General features: G+C 40.0%; 1 protein-coding gene across 5 annotated transcripts in view; it reads left to right on the top strand.

Moving 5' to 3' along the window:
• The window catches only part of SEMA5A (semaphorin 5A), a 516751-nt gene that overhangs the window by 145354 nt on the left and 344688 nt on the right, over positions 1–26709 (top strand). For 3 of the 5 annotated variants that reach the window (XM_054488673.2, XM_063664657.1, XM_063664656.1), the window contains one exon: positions 21170–21370. In XM_054488673.2, coding sequence (XP_054344648.1) covers positions 21247–21370 — 124 coding nt within the window. In that variant the 5' untranslated portion in view covers positions 21170–21246. Of the gene's footprint in view, positions 1–13100; positions 13204–21169; positions 21371–26709 lie in introns of those variants that run through there. The other 2 variants (XM_063664658.1, XM_063664659.1) reach the window with 2 other exon arrangements.

Raw genomic sequence — 26709 nt, 5'->3', positions numbered from 1 at the left:
ACATAACTATTTTGTGATCTGAAATACTGTTTTGACAGCATATCCCACATTATAACCCTGTGCTGTGGCAATAGTGGAATGAGGGTGATTCTTTTAGGAGCTGAGAAGAGGACCACACAGGGATGCTGAGTCCTTGTAATTGCATAGGTGTCATATGATTGAGGCCTCACATTAGGAGGTGGAACATATGGCCTTTGGGATAGTTCTGAGATTCTAGAAGAACATGTTTAATAATTAAGGGTGGACACCGTGGGAAACATTGTCTTTGGCTGACATATGGCACTAGAGCCTTTGTCTTCACTGAAACTTAACACGCTGTGCAGTAAAATATGCAAGCACTTGTGATACATTGTGGAAGAAATAGGTCCAGGCAGTGTGGCATGGCTTTTATGGATACTGCTCATCCACCTTCATGCTCACTGGGTCTTCCAGCTTGCTCTTCTCTTTGGGAATGACCAGTACTGAAAAAGTTTTCTTTAGCTATTTGCCTTAATTGCTTGAATAGTGGAAAAAAAAATTCTGGGAAAGGAATGGAAATTTCTCTTAAACAAGTTTGAGTGAAGAAATGTGTACCTAGTCTCTCAGTGTTGTCTAAGGGTACACAAAAGCACACATTTTGGAGAGGAGAGTGAGTTCCTGAGCTCAGACACTGGTCTCCACCAATACAAGTATTAAATAAATCATGGAAATAAGTAATATAAAGCATGAAGTAATTTATAATTCTAGGTAATGTAAATTATAATAAATTATAATTGTATATAATGTAAAGTATTTAAAGTAATTGTAGAGTTGATTTCTTCATGAATATTAATAGGGCAATGAGCTATCTGGAAAGCTGGTGAATTTCAGTAAAAAATGTGCATTGTGTTCAAACTATTGAAGAAGAATGTCAATTTTACATTTTTTTAGATCTTCAGATTGCTTAATTCATCTAAATTGATCAAATTATTCTGAATTGACAATGATAAAAAGATTTTATTTTTAAATTTTTATTTTTTAAGTCATTTGAGTTTAATTCTTTTGTTTTTTAAATTTTACTTTAAGTTCTGGGATACATGTGCAGAACGTGCAGGCTTGTTGCATAGGTATACATATGCCATGGTGGTTTGCTGCACCCATCAACCCATCATCTAGGTTTTAAGCCCTACGTGCATTAGGTATTTGTCTTAATGCTCTCCCTCACTTTGCCTCCAACCCTGCGACAGGCCCTGGTGTGTGATGTTCCCTTTGCTGTGTCCATGTGTTCTCATTGTTCAACTCCCACTTATGAGTGAGAACATGCGGTGTTTGGTTTTCTGTTTCTGTGTTAGTTTGCTGAGAATGATGGTTTACAGCTTCATAGATGTTCCTGCAAAGGACATGAAGTCATCCTTTTTTATGGCTGCATAGTACTCTGTAGTGTATATGGCTCTTTTGCTTTGTATGTATACCAGTATCTTATCCCCCTTCACCATCTATGTCAAGCTAATGGGAACCTAGAATATGGAAAGCTTCATATATAAAGAGCTCTCTCCTTTACTTTTGTGATTCCCATAGTCACTGCTATCACCAAACACCACCGTGAAAGCCCCTCTTACCCCAGACTGAGAAGTTCCCCTCAAGGTCCCTTCTGGTCATCAGCCACACCCTAATCTTCTTTCTCTATCACCAGCTCCTGCTGGAACCATCATCACAAGAACCTGGTAGCCTGGTTGCTAGTTGGAAATTATTTTTTAATAACAGCTTTACATAAGACATAAATCATATATCATAAAATTTACCCTTTTGAGATTTTTCATAATTTTTCATACATTCACAGAGCTGTGTAACCACCACTGTTATCTAAATTTAGAATATTCTGATGACCCCAGAAAGAACACCTGTATCCATTAGCAGAAACTCTTCATTCTTCCTTCCATCAACCCCTGGCAATCACTAATCTATATTCTGTCTCTACGGATTTGCATATTCTAGATATTTTATATACATGGAATCGTAAAATGTGTGCCCTTTTGTGCCTGATTTCTTTCACTTAGCGTGTTTTCAAGGCTTATAGCATGTTATAGCATGCACGTTATAGCATGTGTCGGCACTTTATTCCTTTTACTGGCTGAATAACACTTCATTGTAGCATCTACCACATTTTCTTCATCTGTTCTCCATTTATTAGTTGATGGACATTCAGATCATTGCTACTTTTTAGACTATTATCAATAGTGCTGCTATGAATGTTCATGTATAAGTTTTTATGTGAACAGATGTTTTATTTCTCTTAGATATAGACATAGGAGTGGGATTGCTGGGTTATTGAAATTCATTTTTTATAGAGAGGCAACTATCTTAGCACTAGCTTACATTTGAAATGAAGCACACATTTTTAAAGTTAAAAAATGTGGCGTTTTCTTTGATGATGATGGTACAATATTTTTGCAAATTATCAGGATACTCAAAACAGTCAGTCTTTATACCATTGGTAGCACAGGCTTGCACAGTGGTTTCTGATTCAGACACATGTGAATTCAAGTCCTGGCACAGCCACTTTCTAGATTGCTGATAACCTGGTGCTAGAAGCTTCACTTTGCCGAATCATAGTTTCTTTTCCGGATTAAACCTAGGCCTGTGTTTCTCAAACTCTCATAGTTTTTTCCAAAGTTTTTCATGACATTAGACACATAAAATTGAAATATTTTTGTGGGCAAATTTGGTAAATGGAGGAGACTTTTCATCTGAAGGGCAGAAGGCTTGGTACCTGATCTACCTGAATTGCAGTTCTTCAGTATCCTCTGCCATGCTGGCGCCTTTTCTACTCTACTGAGGCTCTTGTCTGTTAGGAAATTATTTTCTCAATGTGCTTGCAGACCTGCCCCTTGCTATAAACTTTTCTGTTCCAATCTGTGAGAATCACCATTAACCACTGGAGAAAAATATTGCACAATAAGCTACGCTTTTGAAGGGTTATGATCTCATTGTATTTTATCTTCAGTACGATTTGTGGGGGAAACTCTCAAGATAAGTGAAGATACCAGCTCTGGTGTTTCTGAACACTTTAGCTCCGACTTCCATTTAGGAAGTTATGGATGTTCGCCACCAATGCACTTAATTTGATCTGGAATTTGATGCCACACTGGTGTCATATTTTTTCTAGGCTTCTGGATATCATAGTGTTTTCCTTGACGTGTGTTTTTCTGTTTTCATCTCAGTCAGCGGTCTTTGGTCATTGTGCTGCTTATGTAAAAAATCTAATTTAAATTCTAGTTTTCTACTGTGGAAAAAAAAATACTTGGCCATGTTGGATTTCCTGTAGAGAAGTTGGGCATATCATTGCACTCTATTTTATTTTTCTCTGAAGATGATAGCATGGATTAGCTCTTCCTATCAGAAGAGCACCACTCACACGCCAAGCTCCAGGGAATCGTGATCAACATGGTGTTGTGCAGTTAGGATGAGGCTGTTTGGATGGTGATTTGAGAATTTGGTGTGAGAATTCTAGTCATTTTAAAAATAATTAAGTGTTGTCTTTGACACTGTCTTCCACATTCTTGATGCCATCTTCAAGCATGACCATGTATAACAAATTTATGGGGACTGGACTTATTAGTAAAGCTACTGCAATCCTCTGGTGGTGTGAATTAGAGAGGGTGCTTAAACTCCCAATTCATCTTGATTCTTGTCTGCAGCATCTTCTTAGCAAAAGGATACATGACCTTTTATTATAATAATCATACATGCTAATTTACATTAATCTTGCAAAAACAATTGCCCCGAAGTATTAAAAATATGCAAAGCCATGTATCTCAGAATGTTCTAATGATTGGGTGTGTTTTTCTCCAGATGTTCATTATAACCTTAAAGACCTGTATTGTCATGTCTAACCATTACTGAGTACTTGCAGTGGGCCTGGCACTGTTCTAAGTGTTTTGCGTTGGTTAAATTATTAAATCCTTACAAACCATATGAGAAAGTTGCTAGTATTATCCCCACTTGAAGATGGAAGCACAGAACACACAACCAGGAAGTGGCTGAGCTGGAATTTGCAACCTGGCACTGATAGGTGCAGCTGGTTTTATAAATTATAGAAATGTATGTTTATATTTCAATATGAAAGTGTTTTTGTGTGTGCATTCACATGAGTACTCATTTATGTGTGCAGCTGTGTGGATGTGTATATGTGGGTGTGCAACTATGTGTGTGTTTGTTTATGTGCTGTACATAGAGTTGAGTTTCTTGCCAATACACTTAATATTATAACTTGAGCATATTTATCTTAAAAGCAATGTCTTGTCTTCCTGATTTTATTTTGTCTTCTTTGGTCCTGTTTTTTTTTTTTTTTTTCGTCTTCCTTGTTCCATTTGTATAGAACTATTTCTCTCTTCCTCAGTAGAAGCTTCCAAACTATGCATGTAACACATAATAATCAGACTACGTTGAATATATTTCAGTGTAAATCTTTGCTGACATCTGTGTTAAAAATGTCTGTGGGATTTGTTTTAATCAAGGATGGTGAGACAGCAGAGGCAGACATGATGGTCACGAAGAAAAGGTTTATGCTCACAGACTCTGTAAACAGGAGGCTCATAATGCTACACAGGGCCACGTGGGGAAGGACCAGGGATGGTTGGGAGGCAGAAGAGTGAAGACTGAGGCTTGCAGAGCCTTGACTGGGGTTCTCTCGGGAAGGAATGGGCAAGGCAGGGTGAGTACACTAAGTTTAGGATTTGAGAGTTTGAGTATTTTTGGTGGGTGCTGGGCTATATGGTGTTCCCTAGTGCTGTGGTAGTTGGCTCTGGGGTGCTTTAGGTAGAGGGATCATTGGCACATTGGGTGAGAATTTGATAAAGATGGTTGAGAGTGTGGGCTCTGGCTTGGCTGGTTGGTAGGTATGCAGAGGTATCCTCTGGGGTGTCGTTTACTGTCTTTAAGAATATGCTAGCCCTAGGAAGGCCAGTCTCTCTAGGAACAAGGCTCCAAATGCCAGAGGATCAAGACTACAGAAAATAAGAAAATGTACCCAGCACAAAATATCTGATGAATTCCTTTGGAGAACGTCCTAGAGGTGAAACCAACTAGGCAAAGTAGATAAATAATATTAAGCTCTTAGGATGTGTGTGTGTGTGTGTGTGTGTGTGTGTGTGTGTGCGCGTGGCACACGTGCATTAAATCAAAAGAGACTGTTCTGTTAAGCAGCCATACCAACCAACTGCCTCATGTTTGTGTTTTAAAACTCACGGTCATTAAAGTACTGCCTGATCCTACAAGTTGTAAACTAACTTTTTTCCAGACTTCTCACATGGGTAGCTTCCTTCCACAACCTGTCATTTATTGTGATACACGGTATTAGTTACTAAACTAAATAGATCTGTGTGCCCCTGCAAGGAAGTGTCCTTAAACTGTGAGATTTGTGCTTGGGAAACATCTGACCTTCCAGAATGAAGTGTTTGTTCGTTAAAGCACAGCCCCATCTCCTCCAGTTTCATCTCTGTGGTTAATGAACTGTCTCTTATGTTACTGTGGTCATAATCAAAGAGAACTGCAGGGATTTTCTTGAACAGTAAGATTAAGCAGAACATTTTTCCTCCTACATATGATGTTAGAGAAGGCACATCACTTTCATCTACTCACTCAACCAGAAATGTAATCTATTGCATAGAGAGAAAATAAACATGTGTGCTACTTTTCCTATAATGAATTAACAGGTGTGTGCTATTTACCTAGCTACGGGGACCACTTTGAGGACCAAAATGCAGTATGGCCAAGTCACAATGGAAAGTATTTGTCAATGACTATGTGCCTGAGCATTTCTTCTTGGTATAAGCAGAGAGCTTTGGATAATATAGTTTATCTGATGCAGCTGATAAAACCAATTTCATTTCCTTAGGTACAAGTGACTTTTTTCCCTCCAGGTAAACTGAGTCTAGCAAGTAAGAGGTAGCAGGTTCCAGTTTTAGGAATGGCTATCATTGACTCACAGGCTACACCTGTACGCCACACATTCTGAACATAACTTTTTTTCGGCCCAACTTTACTTGAGAATAACAAAGATTTTATGTTCAGTTTGGAGAACACTTATGGAAAGAAGACCTCTGCTTTATCAAGGTTTATATCTTCACACCTCCCATTCTTTGAACCGGTTTTTTCTTTTCCACACTGCAGCAATGGTTCCCTCCATGGTTTTCTGCTGTCTTATACCTGGCAAGTCAACCCTGAACTGGAGCTAAATATGTGCATTTAAGTCCTGTCTCACTGGTTAACCCATAAAACTAATCTTACCTCCTTCCTTTAAATGTAAATATTTTGCTCATTTTAAATTACCAAATTAATAAATGCATATTATTGAAAATTCAATATAGAATTATATTTTAAAAAATTTTCCTACGACTTAGGAGTAACCACAATTTTCTTGGCACTTACAAACATTAAAAAAAATTGGTTTATTTTAGTCAAACATTGGAGTTTTTGTTCTCTATTTTTAATCTATAGATAAATAAATGTCTACACTTTATTTTTTTCCACTTACATCATTATTGAATTTATAAACTCAGTATATAGAGTTTTACTACATTGGCTTAATAAGCTATATAATATTTAATATTATGGATGTGCCATAATTTATCTGATCTTACTACTTATAACTGGTCTTTTCAAACAGAAATGCATTTGCTGCCTCCGTTCTTGGTACATTCTATCTGAGACTTTATTTCATTTCTCTGCCAAAAGTGTGGTCTTTTTATTTCCACTTCGTTGACATGATTCCCACACTTCCAAAACCTGCCTGCTTCCCCACCTCCTCCCAGATCAACCTGGTGCTTATTTCCATGACTTGTTATTGCTCGGTTGGTTGATATGTTCATTCCATAAATATTAGGTACTTTCTATGTGCAAGGAACTTTGGTGGGCAGTGAGTGGCCACAGTAACAAGCAGGCCAGGCTCTGGTCTTGTGGCTTTAATGTACAGCAGGGACACCATATCCCACATCACAGGAAGCCAGACTCCATGGCAGGGCCTGCTGAGGGCCATGGAGGCAATGGTGTGTCCTGAGCAGGCTTCCTGGAGGCTTCCTTGCTTCTCACACGGTAAATGGTTACCACTCTTGTGGGACCTGGTGTTTGATTTGGACCTCAGAGAATGGATAAGGTTCTAAAGTGGACATGGGGGAGTGTGTTCCAGGCAGAAGGGTGTAAGTGGGAAAGTGTGGGGCCTAAGAAGGACTGTGGGTGACCTCATTCTATTGGGGGCTTGATCCTGGGGAATACCTCTGTTGTTCATACCACGCTTATTCATATTCGCAGTAGCACTACTGGGAAGCTTCCTTTTACTTTTCCTTGAACATTTAGTTTTATCGAATTCAAAATATTGTTTAATTGTGCTTGTTTTTTTATTGGTGATAAATATTGATTTACTATATTATTATTTTTTCTCTCAATGTTCTTATTTCTAATATTTATGTTGCATATAGCTGTTGTCCATCCATTTTCACTGTGATATAAGAGACCATGAAAATTTGCATTCTCTCAATGGACACCTGTATTATTTCTAATTTTTTGCTATTATGAACAATGCTGCTATGAGCATTCTTTTATAGATTTCTTGGGAAGATGTTGAATTTTCCTAAGGCTGAGGCAGCCCATTCGCACAGTTCTTATTAAACACTGAACTGATTTTATTGTCTTTTTTTAGGAAGACACTGATTTGGTTGTTAGACGTATCTTTCCTACAAGATTTATAAAGCATTTTTCTTTTTATTAAATAGCCTTTATTTGTTTATAATTGTCAAAATTTTTTAGTGCTTCCTAATTGCCAGTAAGTGGTCTAAGTTCTTTCAAATTAACTCAAATAATTTTAAGCTATGGTTTTTATCTCCATATTACAGGGCATGGGAACTGAAGCATAAGGTTAGTGGTGGAGCGAAGATTTGAACCCAGGTGATCTGGATCCAGAGTCTGTGCTCCTAATATCTATGCAAGGCTGCCTCTCCTAGACTAGCATTGGAGGCAGAGAGGATAGCTGGGACTTTGTAGGCTGAGGAACACCATAGATGGTTCTCACTCTTTTGGACTGAAAAAGGAGACAATCAGGCATCCAGCAACAGTATTTAACCCCTTCAGTATTTAGGAACTACTTGCCAAATGGATGCAATCCGTCATTCATTTTTCTGGCTTTATATTTAGGATGGGATCATTTTTGTATTTTCATTAACATATTCCCCATCACATAGGTTTTAATATTTTGAAATTCAGAAGTGAAGACACTTGGGGGTTACTTTTCCACCATGGAGACCTTTATTGTAATGTCCCCCATGACCTCTCCACATTTCAGGCTAATGAACTGAAGGATGAGATACCGTATGTTCACAGCATGTGAGATTTTATAGCATCGCATTATGTGCTAATCATTAGATGCTTTAGGGGAAGCTAATTCTGTATTGACTTTGTATTCCTAAGTTTCACCTAGTAGGCTGACTGTGAACTAACTTGTACTTTTCCATAGCAGCACTCCTGAAACTTGCCATAAGCACTACTCAATGGCCAAAATAAAGTGGATGATTCATTGCCTTTATTTAGTAGAAGGTATCTTGGCCTTCATAATGAGTTTATCCATCACTTGGACAATGACTATCTTGGTTTCTGGCCTTTCCACTACCTAGTCAATCAGTAGATAATATTTATATGGGTCATACTGTGTCCTAGGCCCTGGGGATAGTGAGAGAACAAAATAAAATCTGTCCTCCAGTTACTTGTATTCCAGTGGGTTAAACAGGACTCACACAAGGACATCAACTGACTATCATAATCTAAGTCCTGTTATTCCTCCCATGCAAGCATACATATCCAATATCACTGAAATGACTGAGGACAAAGGCCTCTGGAAACTATTTTGCTGTCATTGAGCTCGCCAATATATTTTATTCTGTCCCATTACTGAAGCTTCCCCACCTCAGTTTACCTTCTTTGAAGGTACTGAATATACCTGTATCTGTTTGCCTATGAAATATTTTTATTTATTTATTTATTTACTTGTATATACCTAAGATGTACAACATGTTATTTTGATATATATACAGCACATTAAAAGGAGAAGCTGTGAAAATTATAGATCCTTTAAATCAATTTCATATAATAGGATGTAAAAAAATCCCCAAACTCAAAAATATATCAGTCAAGCAATTTTAAGTAGTTTTAAGTGATGTGAAGAAGACAAAATAATAATGGAATCTAATAGTGGAGTAAAAGGGAGGTACTTTAGCCTGCCTGGCCAGGGAGGCTTTCCTGGAGAGGTGACCTTTTAGTGAAACCTGAATAGTGAGAAGGAACATTGGGAGAATCTAGAAAAAGATCTAGGATCTAAGGGCCAGCAAGCGCCATCTGCAAGGTGATGAGCTTGGTGGGTTTCAAGACCAGAAAGCAGTTCCATGCACATGCGTGCATGTGCATATGTGTGTGTGCATGTGTGTGGTGGGAGCACAGGGAACAGGAAGGTTGGAGATCATGTAGAAATAAAGAGGTGGCCATGGAGGAGGGTTTGTTGGTGGGGGTCAGGATCTTGCATTTTAGGGAGGTTGCGAAGAGATCTATTGGAAATTTTTGAACAGGGAAAAATTACTTAATCAGATGAGCTCTTTACAAAGATTTATCTGGATGCAACACAGAAAATGGACTTTTGATGGACATGAATGAAAAACACCAAGGCAAATTAGAATAGCTTCTGCTAAGTCCAGGTGAGAGAGGAAGGTGCTTGAGGTGGGATTGCAGTAGCAGATGGGAGAGAAGGGGACAGGGGTGCAGTATACATTTTTTGAGGAAGTAGTGATGGGATTTGCTTATGGTTTAGAGTGTTGTGTGGGGGAATTAGAGCAATCCAAAATGACTCCAGCTGTGATGGCAAAGACTCAGCCAAGAAGCAGACTGGGGAAGGGGGACCACCAGTGGTTTGCTTGATCCCGGTTAGTTTGGAGGCAATTCTTTGTCTCAGGTAGAGATGAAGAGGCAGATGGAAGTTGCAGTTTCAGGCACAGGTTGAAGGTGATATGTACACTTATATTCACCAGCTGATAAATGTTATTTAAGTCATGGGACTGAATGAGCCCACTTAGCCCCTCTGCCCCTGCCTCAAGGGAGGGTGTGTAGATGGCGGACAGAGGAGGGCACATGACATGGACAAAGCCATTGTGGCATTTGCTGGATTAAATCCTGGTCAGTGAGGTCTCTGGTCCCAGGGTCAGTGAATGATGCTGCAGCTAGTTACTTAGTGAAATTTTCATCCCTAAGAAAACACATTTTCAGGCCCGACAAGAAGTTAGTTGGTAGGAATAAATCATCAGCTTATTTCTTCAGCTGGATGATCTGTGTGTCTAGCATGGCTCCTAATCCTTAGTCAATAGACAATCTTTGCAGAAGTGAGGGGACAGCAAGATGACCCTGGGTTTTAGGGCCAGGGACTTACCTGTTAAAATTTTACTTCTTCCATTTGGAAATGGGACCTCCTTGAGTCCTGTCTCGACATCTGCAAAATGGCAAAGGAATGAGAACACTTATCTTACAGGTCTATTTCAGGAAACCTGTAAAAGATGTTTGAGTAGTGTACATAACCTACTTTGCATTTTTTGCATCTTTTTTATTGTCTAGTTAGTGAAATATTTGATTTTTATATGATATGTCTTGGTAATTTTTCTTTTAGGATGTATTTCTTATTTTTATTTTTAATATACGCACCAAAAGTGGTGATTAGTGCTCTAGAGGTCTGACTTCTTTTTTTTTGAGACCAAAGATTGTGACAAACTCTAATTAACTCGAACATATCAGCATTGACATGTCTAGTCCATCGGATTTAAAAGGCTTCATCAGATATACACCGTGTTATTCCTGACTAAAATCTGAAAACATCGCATCAGAGGCCTTTCCGCTAAATAGTTTAGTTTATCTAAGCGTATTAGCAGTCTATTTACTGTAAATTTATCTGATAATATTTTAAGGTATTTGTATTTCTTAACCTAAAATTATTAATTCAGTAAGTTTCTTTCTGCTGTGAATTATAATATCCTCCTTTTTTGTCCTTTGACATTTCAAGTGGTTCCAGTGAATTATCTGTGCTGGAATAACTTATCTGACCCCCTCAGGGTTCATACATTTGGTTATATCTTCCGTCTGCTTTCATGTTTCCAGGCCCAGGGGACCCCCCTTTTTTTAAGTCTGTCTGGCTATAGTAATCCCTTCATCCCTTTGACCATTAATTGGAAAATTATGACATTTAGAAAGGACATTTTTCAAAGCCATGGGAATCTTTATATTTGGACCAGATGTTAAGAGAATTTTAAAAGAGGGATAAAACATCTGTGACAATGAATGGCAGAGTCATAGAAGAAAAGGGAACTTGGATAGCATTTTAATGGAGGTGCTAATATTGTAAAGAGGTACAGAGGTAAGGTAGAGAGGCACATGTGGATTTGCATTCTTTTTCTCCATCAATCCACTTCTCAGGTGTTGATTGTTTGTCTGCACTATGTCCAGTACTGTCTGGAGACTGAGTTTCTAACAGCCTTGTTTTAGAAGGAGGCAGATACACAGGTAATTGTAGTTCGGGATGATAAAGGCTGTAATAGGAATAAGAATCAACGTACAGTGGGGCCAGATAGGGATGAGAGAAAAGTGGGAAAAAATTCATAGAAAGCTCCATAGAGGTGATGCTTACGGGTTGGGATTAGCAGCAAGGAAACTCAACAACAACAACAAAATGGCTGAAATTGCAGAGGTAAGAAATACAGGAAGTTGGTCAGGACAGAGAGGAGGGCATGGATTCCAGAGGAGGGCATGGGTTCTAAATGTGGGTAAGGGAAGGATTGTCAAGACACTCACAAAATGAGGAGTGAGTTTTGGGAAGATGGAGGAGGAGGGAATGGTGGGTGTCCCTTGAGCTCTGAGTTGGCTGTCTGAGTGAGGTGTAGTTAGCTATGAGAGGAAGTCGACACAAGGGAGATAGCTGATGAAGACAGATAACGAGGCCTGCTTTAGAGCAGTTACACTGGCTTTTTTATGTAAAGACCCCTATTTTGATGTATGAGTCTAGATTATATACAGAGGTTGGGGAGAGGGTCTAGGTTTGAGAGTCACCAGTTTTTAGAGACCATGAGAAATCACATGGGTTTGAAGAAAAGGGCCTCTGAAAATGTGTAGATGGAGAAAACGATGAACATTCAGAAGAGGCTGGAGTGTACTTTCATTCGAGGAGAATGCTAGATGTGAAATAAATGCAAAGAGATTGGGGATTTACAGAATCCAGGGAAGACAGGATGTCAGAAGATATTCAAGGAAAGGTCAGTGGTCACAAAGGCCATGGAGATATCTAGTTACATAAGCTTCCTGGAGTTCACAAGCAGGAGGTAATCAGTGATGTTGACCAGACTGATGACAGTAGAAGGGTATCGTCTTTTCTTCCCACCGTGGTAGCGTTGCTTTTCTGTGTTGGCATAGACTCCCCATCTTGCAGTGGACGAGAGAGAAAATGGTGCTCCATTCTTTTTTTTCTGTCTTTCTTTCTTTTTTTTTTTGGAAACGGAGTCTCGCTCTGTCACCCAGGCTGGAGTGCAGTGGCGCGATCTCAGCTCACTGCAAGCTCCACCTCCCAGGTTCATGCCATTCTCCTGCCTCAGCCTCCAGAGTAGCTGGGACTACAGGGGCCCGCTACCACGCCCGGCTACTTTTTTGTATTTTTAGTAGAGACGGGGTTTCACTGTGTTAGCCAGGATGGTCTGGTTCTCCTGACCTCATGATCCGCCCGCCTCGGCCTCCCAAAGTGCAGGGATTACAGGCGTGAGCCACCGCGCCTGGCCTATAACTGGAATATTTTAGTGTGTCCACATGAATTTTCTGCCCTGAGGAAACATCTCTAGGTAAATTCTTTAGAAATTGCCGAGGTAGTTACATTGCCTTGAAAGCCCATTATTTAAGTACTTTTTTCTTTTTCTTTTTTTTTTTCTTAGAAAGGGCTTTTGTTGGTTTAGCTGACACAGAAGTAGATTGAATGAACTTTCACTTAGTTTTAAAACCTGCTGACAGATAAAATTAATATTGCCTTTGTGTAAATAATAATTTTATCTAATGGACTTCATTTATTTTTATCGTTCCTCCAGGCGATCTGGAGCTAAACAAGGGGAAGAAGACAAAAGTGTAATAAGAATTCCCTTTGAAGAGAGATATAAAAGAAGGTCACTGGAGCCGAACCATTATTGAAATGTATAAAATAGTTTAATGTTTGCTTTTTTTCCATTTTATGTCATGAGGTCCTTTTATATAGCCATAAAATTCCATCTCCTCTGAGTTCAGATATGATGAAAATCTGTGGGTAACAAAGCCACCTTCTTCAATTACCTGAAGGTGGCAGTGAGTAGTGTTTCTGGAGTTAAGGGTGGTCCGTGTTTCGGTAACACATTCCTAAAGATGTTTCCCTAATTCATTTATGACAAACTTCTTTCAGCTGAAACTTGGCAATCAAGACACATGGGTTAAAATAATATAAAAAAGATCTTGTTTCTTTAAAAGTGCACTATAAAAATTGAAGAGATGTGATATATTTGTTGAACATCCTGATTCCCCTTATGGGCTCAATGTAATAAGAAGAAACCTTTAATTTCACTGTATTTTCCAAATAATAAAATGTTCAGTTATTGTTTTTGAAAAAGATTAGAAGAATCTATTTACTTGAACATTGCATTAACTTAAGTTTATTGTTTTATTGATTCTTCATTTAATTCCATTTCCTGCACTGTACCTAGAATATCTGATACAACAGCAAGAAAAGAGCATAGATTCATTTAATACATTCCTTCTAGGCCTAAACACACCAGGGGCTTTGATTCTCCTGGATTGTTTATTCCTGTTTCATTGAACACTCTACTTGAACCTCTTTAAAGATCACAGTTTCTATATTCCCCTATTCAGGAGGATGTCTTCCTTCTTTGTTTCTGACCACTTTGCTTCTATTCCTACTTCTATTTCATAAATATGAAAAGAGATTTTTCTTTGTTTGACTACTCTGAGCTGTGATCTGAGAGTAGTGGGGCTACCGTCCTCTTCATCCTCGCTCCTATCTTGGAAAGCTGTACCTTGTCCACAGAAGAAATCCTTCATTATGGCTGGATTAATATGGATTAAGGATACCCCGAAGACACTGCCCGTTTTCATGCCTTAGGTTCATCCCTGATTATATTCACTAGAGACAAGACTCTACTCCTGGTCTGGGGGTGATTCAGGTCATGTGATCTTGTGGCCATAAGTGTGTGGTTTTAGAAGCTTGAGCAGGGAGCTCGGGCTGTAGACTATAAGCAGCCAGAAGGTAGCAGGACCCATCTTGATGTGGCCTGTCACTGCACCTTTGATCTCACATGCACTGTTTAATCTCTCTCCATGGCCTTCTCAGCTACAAAGAGGGAAGACAGACTAGATGATTTATCTTTCCTCGTTCACCTTCCAAATTCTGGGAGTCCTTGACTCATTTCTTGTCTCAGACATACCAAGGGCCTAAGCCACCTCACAATGGGCTCACTCAGTGGCAGGGGATGGGTGGATTATAAATGGTCCATAGGACACTAGCTCTGTTTTCTCAGGTTCATTCAGGCAGCCAATTCAGCATGTTGGAGCACATACACTTGGCATTGGAACTATGTGTAGATTGTTTACAATAGAAGAGAGAAGCAAAACTTAATCAAGACTTAGAAACACAAAAGGTCTGGGTCTCTCCAAGGCAACCTTTCACGTGGAAGCAGTGGTGTGGCAGGCACTCTAATGTCCCATCTGGGTTTCTGGAAAGGAGCTGCCGCTGTGGCTGGTGTCAGCCGCCATGGTGTGACCATGGAAGACAGTCTGCACCAGGAGCAGTGGGAGGACTGGGCAAATGAGGGGCTCATGACATCAGCAAGGGTGCAGATGTAACTACTGAGTGTGCAAGGCTGCCTCTGAGGACCCTGGCGAGGCGAGAGGGACCACAGGGAAGGTCTTGCAGTGTGAGTAGTGGAGACAGATTAAGAAGGAGCTAATTCTCAGCTATTCCTCTAAAAGCATGATTTTTTTTGAAAGGCAGAAGCTGAATCATGAGTTTTTCAATATGCAGGACTATTTACTGGGCAGCAGCTGACAATCATGCACTGGACCCCATCTTTGGCTCTGTTAGTGTGTGTAGGTCATGGCTTCGGGGTTGGTTTGTTTGCTGGAATGATTCTTTAGTAGTTCTGCTGCATTCAGTCTGGAAGGCGACTCTAGTTTCTGCGAGAGCAGTTCATCTGATCCCCTAAAACAGGGCTGAGAAATGGAAAGAACAAATGCAAAAACAAACATTTGAAAAGCACGTTCCAGCCGGGCGTGGTGGCTCATGCCTGTAATCCCAGCACTTTGGGAGGCTGAGGCGGGCGGATCACGAGGTCATGAGTTCAAGACTAGCCTGACCAACATGGTGAAACCCTGTCTTTACGAAAAACACAAAAATTAGCCGGGTGTGGTGGTATGTGCCTGTAATCCCAGCTACTCAGGAGGCTGAGGCAGGAGAATTGCTTGAACCCGGGAGGTGGAGGTTGCAGTGAGCCGAGATCATGCCGTTGCACTCCAGCCTCGGCAACAGAACTAGACTGGACTCTGTCTCAAAAAAAAGCACGTTCCAACTCCTTCTTCTGCAAATCCTGGATGTTTTGTTTTTTACATTATAACGATCTGTAACTGTTCCTAATTAAGAGACACACATGCAGCAATCACTTCAGCCTTTTGGTACTAAGGATTGTCCTGCTGTGGCATGCATGGGGCAGGACTTCCTGAGACATCTCTGAGGCCACCTCACTGGGTCAGCTCACTCACCTGACTCCTTTGTCCTCTTGCCAAAGCAAGTCTCTAATGCCATCAAGTAGGGGATGGGCCCAGGAGGGGTTTGTGGACTCTCTGGACTATACCAACAGATTAGGCTATATCCATCTTTATGATAGGCCTATAGCTCAGAAGAAACCCAGCCTCCTGTGAAAAGTACGTTAAGCTTATGTTGGATCTGTTTTTACTAATAACTGGTTAGACACTGTTCCCTAAGCAAAACGCCTCATGGAAGCTTTTATTCCTTTGATTTCTTTTTTATCTGACAGCAATTTTTTTTCCTAAAAGGAGCAGTTATTTTCTGTCCTCAAAGCCTATTCAGTTTCAGTTGTAGCGTGGGAGTGAATGAGAAATGTTATTTATTGCACAAACACTTCTATACAGAGTTGTACTTATTTAGATCGAGCTCATAGAGATATTCTCCTACATCTGGAAAATAAAAGGAAGTTTAGGGGTTTCAGGGGTTTTGAAGTAGATGCACCAAAAATGCTTATATGTTGTCTCCCAAATTGGCTTTCTAGAATAAATCTTCATATTGGCAAATTCATTTGTTTCATATTAACTCATGTAATATATTTTTATTTTTCTAGAGTTGGTTGAATGATGATAGAACTTTGATCCTTTGAAAATTCCTTCATAATGTATTTCCCAAATGTAGCACATAGTTATAATTAAAAGGAATTTCATATATTTTGAAATTTTGCCTGAATGACTCAGCACAAAATTTAGTTTGGTGTTTTATATAAGCATATTTTGAATAATCTTTCAATTCATGGCAGCTTGTTTAACTTCCAAAGAGGGAAGTTATCTATGTATGTATGCATATGCGGATGTATGTACGCATCTGTCTGCCTATCTATCTATCTATCTATCTATCTATCTATAGCAGAGGTTCTCAACCAGGCGCAATTTGGCATTGTCTGGAGACAATTTTGGTTGGTGCAAAGTTGGTGGTGGGATGGGGGTGTTACTGGCTCTAGTAGGTACAGGCCAGGGATGCTGCTAAATTCATAGAATAGCCCAGAACATGGAATTATGACTAAAATATCAATAGTGCTGAGCTTGAGCACTAAGAGCCCTGGTATAAATGTGTTCCTCCTACACCACTGAGAGGCAAGAGCTCCATGATTCAGTGGAAGATGGACCTGCTGAGTCCAGGAAGGAGGGACCTGCTATTTAGAGCTGAGTCTATTTAGAGTAAAAGCCTCTTCAAAGAGTTAGCATTCCATGGTAAGTTGCTTAAAAAAGCCCACGTCTCTGCATGGAGACTATGAATGCCCTTTCCTGTCACCTTACTGTAATGACAGTTTACAGTACCTTTAGTTTAAGAAAAAAGGTAATATGTTGTAGTCTGAAAATTATAAACCTCAAAAAATTACCTGTTCTCATTAAATGTTCTTTCCTAACATGACAAACATGTCATTTCAGCTCATCACCCTCAAACTACGTGTTCCATTTTAGCTGCTCGTTCTCTATATGTGTCATTTCCCCTCTTCTCTAATTGTCGCTTTCCAAATCCCAAGGAAAGAGCATTTCAGACACTTGTGTTATTTTTCTCTTCCTTTCATTCAGGTGGCAAAGATGTTAGGGCTTCTAATGTCAAATATCTTAAGATCAGAGTGGAGGGCATATTGTAAATAAAGGACAGTTTCGGTCACAAGCAGGTCTGGATGATGCCCTTCATCGGTAGCAGAAGGGGAATCTATGCTGACTTAGATGTGCACGTTGAAAAACTATGTGTAAGAAAAGAATGTGCTCTTAGTCCCTAGTTGATTTGCACTCATTCTTGGAGATAATGACAGGGCAGTGCTCCAACCCATCTCCATGATGGCTTACTGCTCTGTGAGAGTGGACTCATCAGTGATATGGCTCTGGGTGGGTGTTGGGTGCCAGGCATGGGTGTGAGTGCTTGGCACCATGCTTACTGCAGAGCTAGCATGTGTTGAGGATTGATTGCCACTTCATCATCCTTCCCATTTTATCTTTATCATTGCTGATCTGTTTTGATGTGGGACTGTGATAATTTACCTGAACCGATATGTGTGCCCCAAACCTCCTTGCTTTTAACAGAATGAAATCACATCTAAAGCACCTCTAACAAATGCTATTTTATTTTGAAATACATCATTTGATAAAATTTCATATCTTAAGTCTCAGATCAGGAGGCTCAGAAAAGATAGGCTACTTCATCTTGCTACCTTTGGACTGGAGTTCTAAAGCAGACTCCAGTTTTGCACACTGTAACTCCTTTTCAAAAGTGAAACTCATAGTTTTAATGTTATAACCCAGGGACAATGAGCATTTGCTCATCCATTGTCCATTACAGTGCTCTGTGCTTGGGCAGGGATTGTGGGCTGGCGGACAGATGAGCCTCTGGCTCTCCGTTTTCCTCCCTAGCCCATCCCCACCTTCATGCTCAGCGTCTCTTGTTCCTATAGAAGCTATACTCTTCCCTTGTCTTGATTTGCAGTCCCATTACCTGTTTCTCTGCCCAACCTGAATGTTTTGGTCAATGGAAATGTTGTAGAATTCCTTCCATTCTTAAGGACCCCAACCTTCTGCCTGCTCTAAAGTTCTTGGTCCTGGTGACTCTGTACTTGGCTTCCTTATATCAACTCCATGGTTGCTGCTTATCGATGCAATAGGCCTTACCTCATGCTTCTTGGTTCCTTTGCAAATTCATACATGCATAGAGCTGGGTATGCAGTTGTCAGTAAATATTGAGTGAATGAGAGACTCTAAACTCAGCTGGACCTTCAGGTTTCTGGTCAAGTTTATTCATATTGAGCCAACTTCTATGAAATTAACCCTTAATTTTTCTACTCTTCAATTTCAAAATTTCAATTATCATGTCTTTTCCTTCCTCCCCATTTGTTTGACTCAAAAAATACAGACTGTGAAATTTGATACACCCTCAAATCCATGTTTTCTTTATCTTGAAATCTCACCATTTGTTCAGGTGGTAAGCACTCCTTTTTAAAGAAGGCCTCTTTCCTTTCTTTCACTTTCTTTGCTGGGACCCTAATAGCTTTTCACCTCAGTTTTCTCTGGATTTTCTTCTAGTTCCTCTCTCTTTTATGTATTTATGTATTTATGTATTTATTTATTTATTATTATTCAGAGACAAAGTCTTCCTCTGTTGCCTAGGCAGGAGTCCAGTGGCACATTCTTAACTCTCTGCAGACTTGAGCTTCTGGGCTAATGCAATCCTGCTGCTTCAGCCACCCAAGTAGCTAAGACTACAGACACACACTACTAAACCTGGCTAATTTTTATTTTTATTTTTTGTAGAGACAAAATCTCATTATATTTCCCAGGTTGGTCTCGAACTCCTGACCTCAGGTGATCCACCCGCCTCAGCCTCCCAAAGTGCTGGGATTACAGGCATGAGCCACCATGCCTGGCCAGGTGTCTTAAACTTAATGTGCACACACACACACATACACACAAAATGATTCTAATCTCATCTAAACAAAATCCATCTGCTGATTATCCTATTAAAATGAATGGCATCACTATCCTTGAAGTCACTTACATTGTCTATCTTAAGTCCATCTGTGTCTCTTTGCTCTGTATTCCCCAAATTTAGCAGATTATAACAACCACTCTTTTATTATATTTTGCATTTGTGGGGTCAGGAATTTGGGCAGTGCTCAACTGAGAGATTCTTTTGCTCTCATAGTATCTACTGAAATTACTCAATGGGGTTCAGCTTTACTCATGGCTGGAGAGTTGGGCTTATGTGTGACCCATCAACTAGAGCACCTAAATGTGTTCTCTCTAGCATGGCCATCTCAGGGTATTTGGACTTCTGACCTAGTGTCTCAGTGTCTTAAAGAATGTGTTCTAAGCTACAGGATGTAGCAACTGCCAGGCTTTTAGGGCCTGGGCTTGGAAACTAGCACAACATGACCTCTGTTGTATTAAAATGAGCAGAGCAGTCACTGAGCCAACCCAGATTCCAGGTGGGGAACATAGATCCAGCTCTCAATGGGAGGAATGTCCGAATCTGTGGCCATCTCTAATTTGCCGTAGTTTCCATTGCCCACAGTTATTGTGTACTGTGTTTGCCTTTTGATTCACATTGAAACCCCCAAAGTCACTGCTTCATTTATTTCTCTTCTTAGCAATTGTAATGGCTTCAAATTGACTTCTCCATTTCTATGCTCTCATCTGCCTAGTTTCCTAGGTACACTATTGTGATAATGGTCTTATTAATAAGATCTTCTAACATTAATGTACTATGGTAGCTTGTTGCCTGAAAATAAAGTCCTCACACCTTAGTGTAGTTTGCCTTCCAAATCTTAACCTAGTCTGTAAGCTCTTCCCAGTACTTCCCTTTAAATTTCCTAGATCGAGTATAGCACACCATTCCTAAAACATGTTGCATACCTCTTCCTCTTGCCTCTCCAATGTGCCTTTTCATCCTCTTCCCTGGGGACGGAATGTCCTTCCAGAAACCTCCATCTGTTGAAATCCTCTCTATCCTCCAGCATTACACTCAGATTTGAGCCCATCTATGGACCCATCATAGATCCTTCTCTGTAGCAGTCGTACTCTCCCTTGACTCCCACAGCACTCCTGTTCTTTTTGAGGTTTGCTAACAGCTTGGATTATAGTTATTTTTACAGGCCTATATTACTTTAATGCTTGTTAATCATTTAAATTGTTCATAATCTTTAAAGTTTCCCAGCATAGTACTTTTATTTCACCCAGTAGGTGCTCAATATAGATTTTATTTGATTCACACTTGATCTCTAGCCAGATATTTGCAGGCAGATTATCTAGAATTTTAAAAGGTTATCCTGCATCACTAAATACAGAATTTAGCAAATCGTGATGATTTTTTAAAGCTGAGTAGCATAATATTCATCAATTTATTAGTAAAAGACAATGGCCGTGGCCTTCTTAAAACTAAATATTTTAAATGTTAAAAAGGGATGGGCAGGTATTTGTAGGGCTTCCACATATAGACCTGTGTTTGCGCAAGGGGTTAGGACAGGTGACCAAGGGAAATCCAGCCAATCCCAACTATTAATCTACATTCCTTAGGAGTGAGTGTGATGACAGTACAGCTTAAGCTTGAGCATTTCTCGTTTAAAACAAATGGGCTATGTCATGCAATTATTGGGAGAATGAGAGGTCTGTATTGAGATACATGCACTCACGCATGCATTCATGCACACACACGGCCTGGGATATGACCTAGAAAAATATGCTGCTCTAAGCCCTCCAAGCTCTCCTCTGTCTCCACAAAGTGTAACCTTAAAGTTAGTGAGGAAGTTTTACCAGAAGACCACCCACCAGAAAACGAACTCACGGTCATCTGATTCTTCTCTTTTGTGTGTTTTAGGCACTTTCCACACATGAGGAGAAGAAGAGCTTCTGTTTAGAAGACACGTGCCCAGAGTCAGAGGCCCCTTGCCCACCATGAAGGGAACCTGTGTTATAGCATGGCTGTTCTCAAGCCTGGGGCTGTGGAGACTCGCCCGCCCAGAGGCCCAGGGTACGACTCAGTGCCAGAGAGCCGAGCATCCAGTCATCTCCTATAAAGGTAAGGGACCAGCACGCACTGATTGCAAAGCCGTCATCTAAATGCACACTCTGTGTTTAGTGATAGAAGATAATAGAGCATCACAAATGCTGTATAATCCAGTGACTCTTGTTTTAGACATAGTTTAAAATAAAGGTAAAACTAAAAAAGCCTCTATCATTAGAATTTCATGTCCAGAAACTGATTACTACCTCAAGAGGGATCTAAGACAGGGATTACCAAGGTAAAAAAATCTCATTGTTTCTGGTCACCTTTATTTAACAGGTACTGCAGGCCTCCTAAGTGTTTGAACCAAAGGATAAAAATGTGACCATAAAAATAACAACAAAACCAAGGAAAGCCTAAAATTCTTCACTATGGCATTTTCCTGCAAAGCCTTAGTCTAGCCACAAACCTACCCGTTTGTTTCTATCTAGCATTGCATGGCAGCAGAATTGATTTAATGTCCCAAGTATCTCTATGGATTGGTAGGATTAAATAATTAATCTGTGTATCCACTCGTTTATTCTTTCATTTATTGAAATTTATTTAAGGTCCTTCACACCCGGGGCACTCAAGCATTCAGAGTGGAAAAGAAAATAGACTCTGCCCCTGTCCTCAAGGAATTATATTATCAGACTAAATATGATGAATCAGACATTGTATTTCAGTAATTCATGCAACAAGTGGTTTTATATTTTGTTGTTTTTAAAACTTTGTATCAAACACTTTCAAATATCTACAGAAACAAAGAATAGTCTAAGGAGCACAAAAAAGAAAGAATAGTCTATGCAGCACAAAAATAGAAAGAATAGTCTAAGGAGCATGCAGCCCCACACTTATCAATTCATGGCCCATCCCCATCCTTTTTCATCTAAATTTCCACTCATGCTTCATCTCATACCCATTAAATTATTTTGGAGGCAATTCAAAAAAAATCAAATAGTTTTATCCATCAGATTTCAGTTTATAATGCTCAAAGATAAGGAATTCAGTACCATTATCACAACAAACAAACAAACAATAAATGATTTCATGACATCATCAAGCACCCAGTGGGCATTGAGAGATCTTTCATGGGTTCATAAATACTTAGGCATCTTTTGGCCAGTTAAGTCAAATCAGGATTTAAGTGAATTCCATACACTGCTATTGGTTGGTATATTTCTTGAGTCTCTTTTAATATTTTACTTTTATTTCATACCCTTTGCAAATTACAGAAACCAAGTTCTTTGTCCTGGACAGTTTCCCACAGTCTGGAGTTTGCTCATCGCATTCTGATTGTGTGGTTCAAATATTACTGTTTCCAAAGATGTCTGTAAATTCCTAGTAATCTCAAGACACCTGCTGAGATCCAGGTTTGGATCTTTTTGTCTTGACCGTGTCATGGGTAGTGCTGTGTACTTCCTTCAGGAGGCAGAGCATATCCAGCTGGGAAATGATCAGTCATTGATGATCACGGCCTCAATCTACTGATTCACCCATGGGTACAAAACTGGGATTTTCTTATTTTATTATTTTGCTCATTTAGTGGTTAGAATACTTCTATACAAACTATCTTTCCTTCATCAACTGTTTGCATATCCTGAAGGTACACCTTATGCAGGAAAGGCAAAACAAATGGTTCCTGCCCCCCACCAATTTATACTTCTATTTTTTTTTTAAATTCACAAATAGGTTGGTTCTTTAACACCCCACAGGTCATTCATTTGTCATCCAAAGGGGATTAATAAGATGTTATGTTTGCCTTTTTCTTATTTTGATTATTAGAATTATTATGAATACATGAATTTCAACATATTTGATGCATTTTAATCCATGTAGTTTACATCCTTGTACATGGTAAAATTATAGCATTTTAAGCCCAGAGTAGCCTCTTGAGAGCAGCTTTTGGATTCTTCTGACTCCATCCAAGTCATCCTTGAGAGCTTCTTTACTCTCTGGGTTGACAAGATGTTCCTATTCCTTTTACTTATTTCCTTCCTCAGACCTGGGAATCACTCATTTCTGTATGCTTTGAGCACCAAAGGTGCCCACAGGTCTTCTCAGTGGACAGTGCTAAGAAAAGCATTTTTAAAATATACCATAAGCTTCTCCTGGTACTCCCAACTCATCTCCAGGACTCTAGGGTCTTTGTTAACCTTTCCCATCTTAGTGTCTATTTCTTCCTTGCACAAAATCTCAAGTCTCTGCTGACCAACCTAATTATTTCTTTGCCTTTTTTCTTTAGTACACACTCAGTCATTTTAGAATAACAGCTCCATGCAAACCTAGTTGTTTTTGATTATTGAAAAATCTTTCAAACGACTTTTTTCTCTTTTTATTTCTGTCCTCACGTATATATTTCACTGGAAAATTCTAGTGAAATTAGCAGAATTACTGCTTTAAAATCAGTAGAAATAATTTAATAATTTCTGGGTGGTTATGGTACCAACCCAAGACCCAGTTACTATCATTTGTTTAATTTTTCTATTGATTTTTAGAAATTCTTAAAATTGACATTGTTATTATGCAGTGTTTCAGAGTCAAATTATTGAAGCAAAAGGTGTTCAAAGGAATCTAGCTTTGCTTCCTGTTTTGTTGATCCTATTCTAGAGATCTTTCTGCATTTAGCTATTTACCTATATTTTATGGGTTAGGCTACTTTTGTAATAGAAGCAAAGCAACACACACACATACAAATATATATTTATATTCTCTTTTCTTAGATGAAAGGTGGCAATTATATAGACTTGTTTCTGTGTAGCATTATTTTAACCTAATGATATATGCTGGAGTCTACTCTCCAGTGTAGAGTAAACTAAGAGTGTGCAGATTTATGTTATTCTTTTTTTGTCTTTTTTTTTTTTCAGTAGCTACATAGCTTCCACTATGTGATGAGCCCTAACCTAATCAAAAACTCCTTATTGAGAGATGCTTAGGTTATTTTCTGTCATTTGTGACCATGGATATTGTTTCAGTGAGTAATGCCTCCTGTAAACATTATTTAATATTTTTGCAAGTGTACCGTTGAAAGAGATTATTAGAATTGGGATTTCTGGGCCAAAGGGTGAATGCATTTGTGGTTTTGTAAATGTTGCCCAATTCTCTTTCATAGAGGTTGCACCACTTTGCATTCTAGTTGCCCTGGATATGAATACCTGTTTTTCTGCCGCCTTTCCTGCAGAGTACACCAACAGGCTTTGGGATTTGGACCAAACTCAGTGCGTAAATGCCATCTCAGTGTATTTTTATTTGCATGTTTTTAATTCTGAGTGAACCTTCAATGAACATTTAAGAGAAGACTGTTGTGTACAAGGTCTTTACTAGATATTGAGGTGATCAAGAAGATGCTCAGTTCCTATTAAAAGGGTTTAGACTAGTTTTAGGAATGTGAACCAAAAGGGCCATTGCGTAACATTCTGTGAAGGGTCCTAACAGGTGCCTGTGTTGGGTGCTGCAGAGCCTAGGAGAGGGGCTCTAAGCCCACATCCTGGGCTGTAGGACGGTGGTTGAGGAAGGTTTCTAGGATGAAGCCATGCCAGAGCTGCATCCCAAGTGATTGTTAGAAGGTGTTTACAAAACTTATGAAAGGAGAGGTTTCCAGGGAGGGGAAAAGAGCAAGTGATAAGCCCTGAAGTGAGAGAGGGAGCATTGCAGGTCCTGGCAAGCCTCATGCACAGGAAGTCAGGACATCTTATTTTAAGATATGGAGGAGGAGGTAGAGGGCATGAGGCTCACATGGCAAGTGGGGATTCGGAGGTGCCTGACATTGGAAGTCATCTGAACAAGTTTATCCTCTATCTGGAGGATGACAAAATGCCGGCAGGGACAGCCCATTCTGAGGTTGCTACTGAGACCAAAGGGAGGAGGAACTGCATTAAGGGAAGGGAGGCAGAAATGTAGAGAAGAGGTAGATTCTGGAAATTGGAAAGGAGTGTGGTTGAGGATTCCGTAGATGTAGAGCAGGAGTGAGAAGGAAGCCCTGACTGCAATCCCCACATTTTTGGCTGTTGATTCCATATAGAATCAAGAAGAGAAAGCAGATATGAGGGGTGTGGTGATTTTAGATGGAAAAGGCTGAGTTCCTGTGAGCCACCAGATGGAATTATCTAGTTGAGAGCAAGCCTTCCTGAGAACCAAGAAAGGGGATATTTTCAAGAGGGCGATGTCCAGCAGAGCGTCAGATACTGCAGAGTGTTCAAGGCAGGTGTGTGCCAGAAGGAAGAGTGACACACTTGTCCTGGTCTTCCTGGGATTTTCCTGGTTGCTTCTGTTCTGGGAAAGCCAGGACAATTGCTCACTTTCTGAGAAATTCTGTCAGCAGTACTGCGTTAGCTGCTTAGGGCTGCTGTAACAAATTACTGCACACTAGATGGCTTAAAACAACCTAATTGTCCCTTCTCACAGTTCTGGAGGCCAGAAGTCCAAAATTACGGTGTTTGCAGGTCTGTGTTCTCTCTGAAGTCTCTAGAGAAGAACTGTTCTCTGCTTCCTCCTAGCTTCTCATGATTGTCAGCAATGTTTGGCATTCCTTGGCTCATGGACGCATCACTCCAGTCTCCTAGTCTGTAGTCTCATGGTATCCTCCCTCTGTGTCCCTGCCGTTTTGTCTTCTCTTTTTATAGGGACATAAGTCATGTTGAACTTAGGGCTAACCTTAATCCAGTATGACCTCATCTTAAACAATTTGTCTGCAAAGGTGCTGTTTCCAAATACGGTCACATTCAGAGGTACCTGTGGTTAGGACTTCAGTATATCTTTTGGGAGGACACATAAAAGGCAGCATTTATCAGAGCAGTTTCAGTGCAGGGTTGGGGGAAGAAACCAGATGGTGATATGTGTGGGGATATATCAAAGGTTAGGGACTAGATGATAGATATAAAAGGAGAGAATTCATGTCAGTCATGCAGGGACATAAGGGCAGGGAACAGCTTTTCAAAGAGCATGACTTAACCATCCTCAAATGGCGATGGGAAGGAATGAGGTGAAGGAAGAGGCTAAAGAGAGAGAAGAGAGGGGAGACGATTGTTTAAGCAGAGACCCCGGTGCTGTAGGAGGGCATAGCAACTGGGAACAGGTGCCCAGTAAAGTTATAGGAAGCCAACTCCACCTCCAGTGAGCCTGGAGGGCAGGAGGCCAAAGCACCCAGGATGCAGGAAAGCTTGTGGGTGGGGGTGGATGCGGGAGAGGAAGGAGTTCCTGAAGATCTCTGTCTTGGCTGAAGAGGAGTAGGCAGGCCCCAGGCCAAGAGTACAGGGCCTTAGAAAGGAAGTGCTTCTCTGAGGAGGGAATAAAACTATTTCTCTCTCTCTCTCTCTTTCACACACACACACACACACATACACACACACACACACACACACGATGTGTTGTGATGT

Source organism: Pongo pygmaeus, chromosome 4, assembly GCF_028885625.2.
Source record: "Pongo pygmaeus isolate AG05252 chromosome 4, NHGRI_mPonPyg2-v2.0_pri, whole genome shotgun sequence".
NCBI lineage: Eukaryota > Metazoa > Chordata > Mammalia > Primates > Hominidae > Pongo > Pongo pygmaeus.
This window is presented reverse-complemented; position numbering and strand designations above follow the sequence as displayed.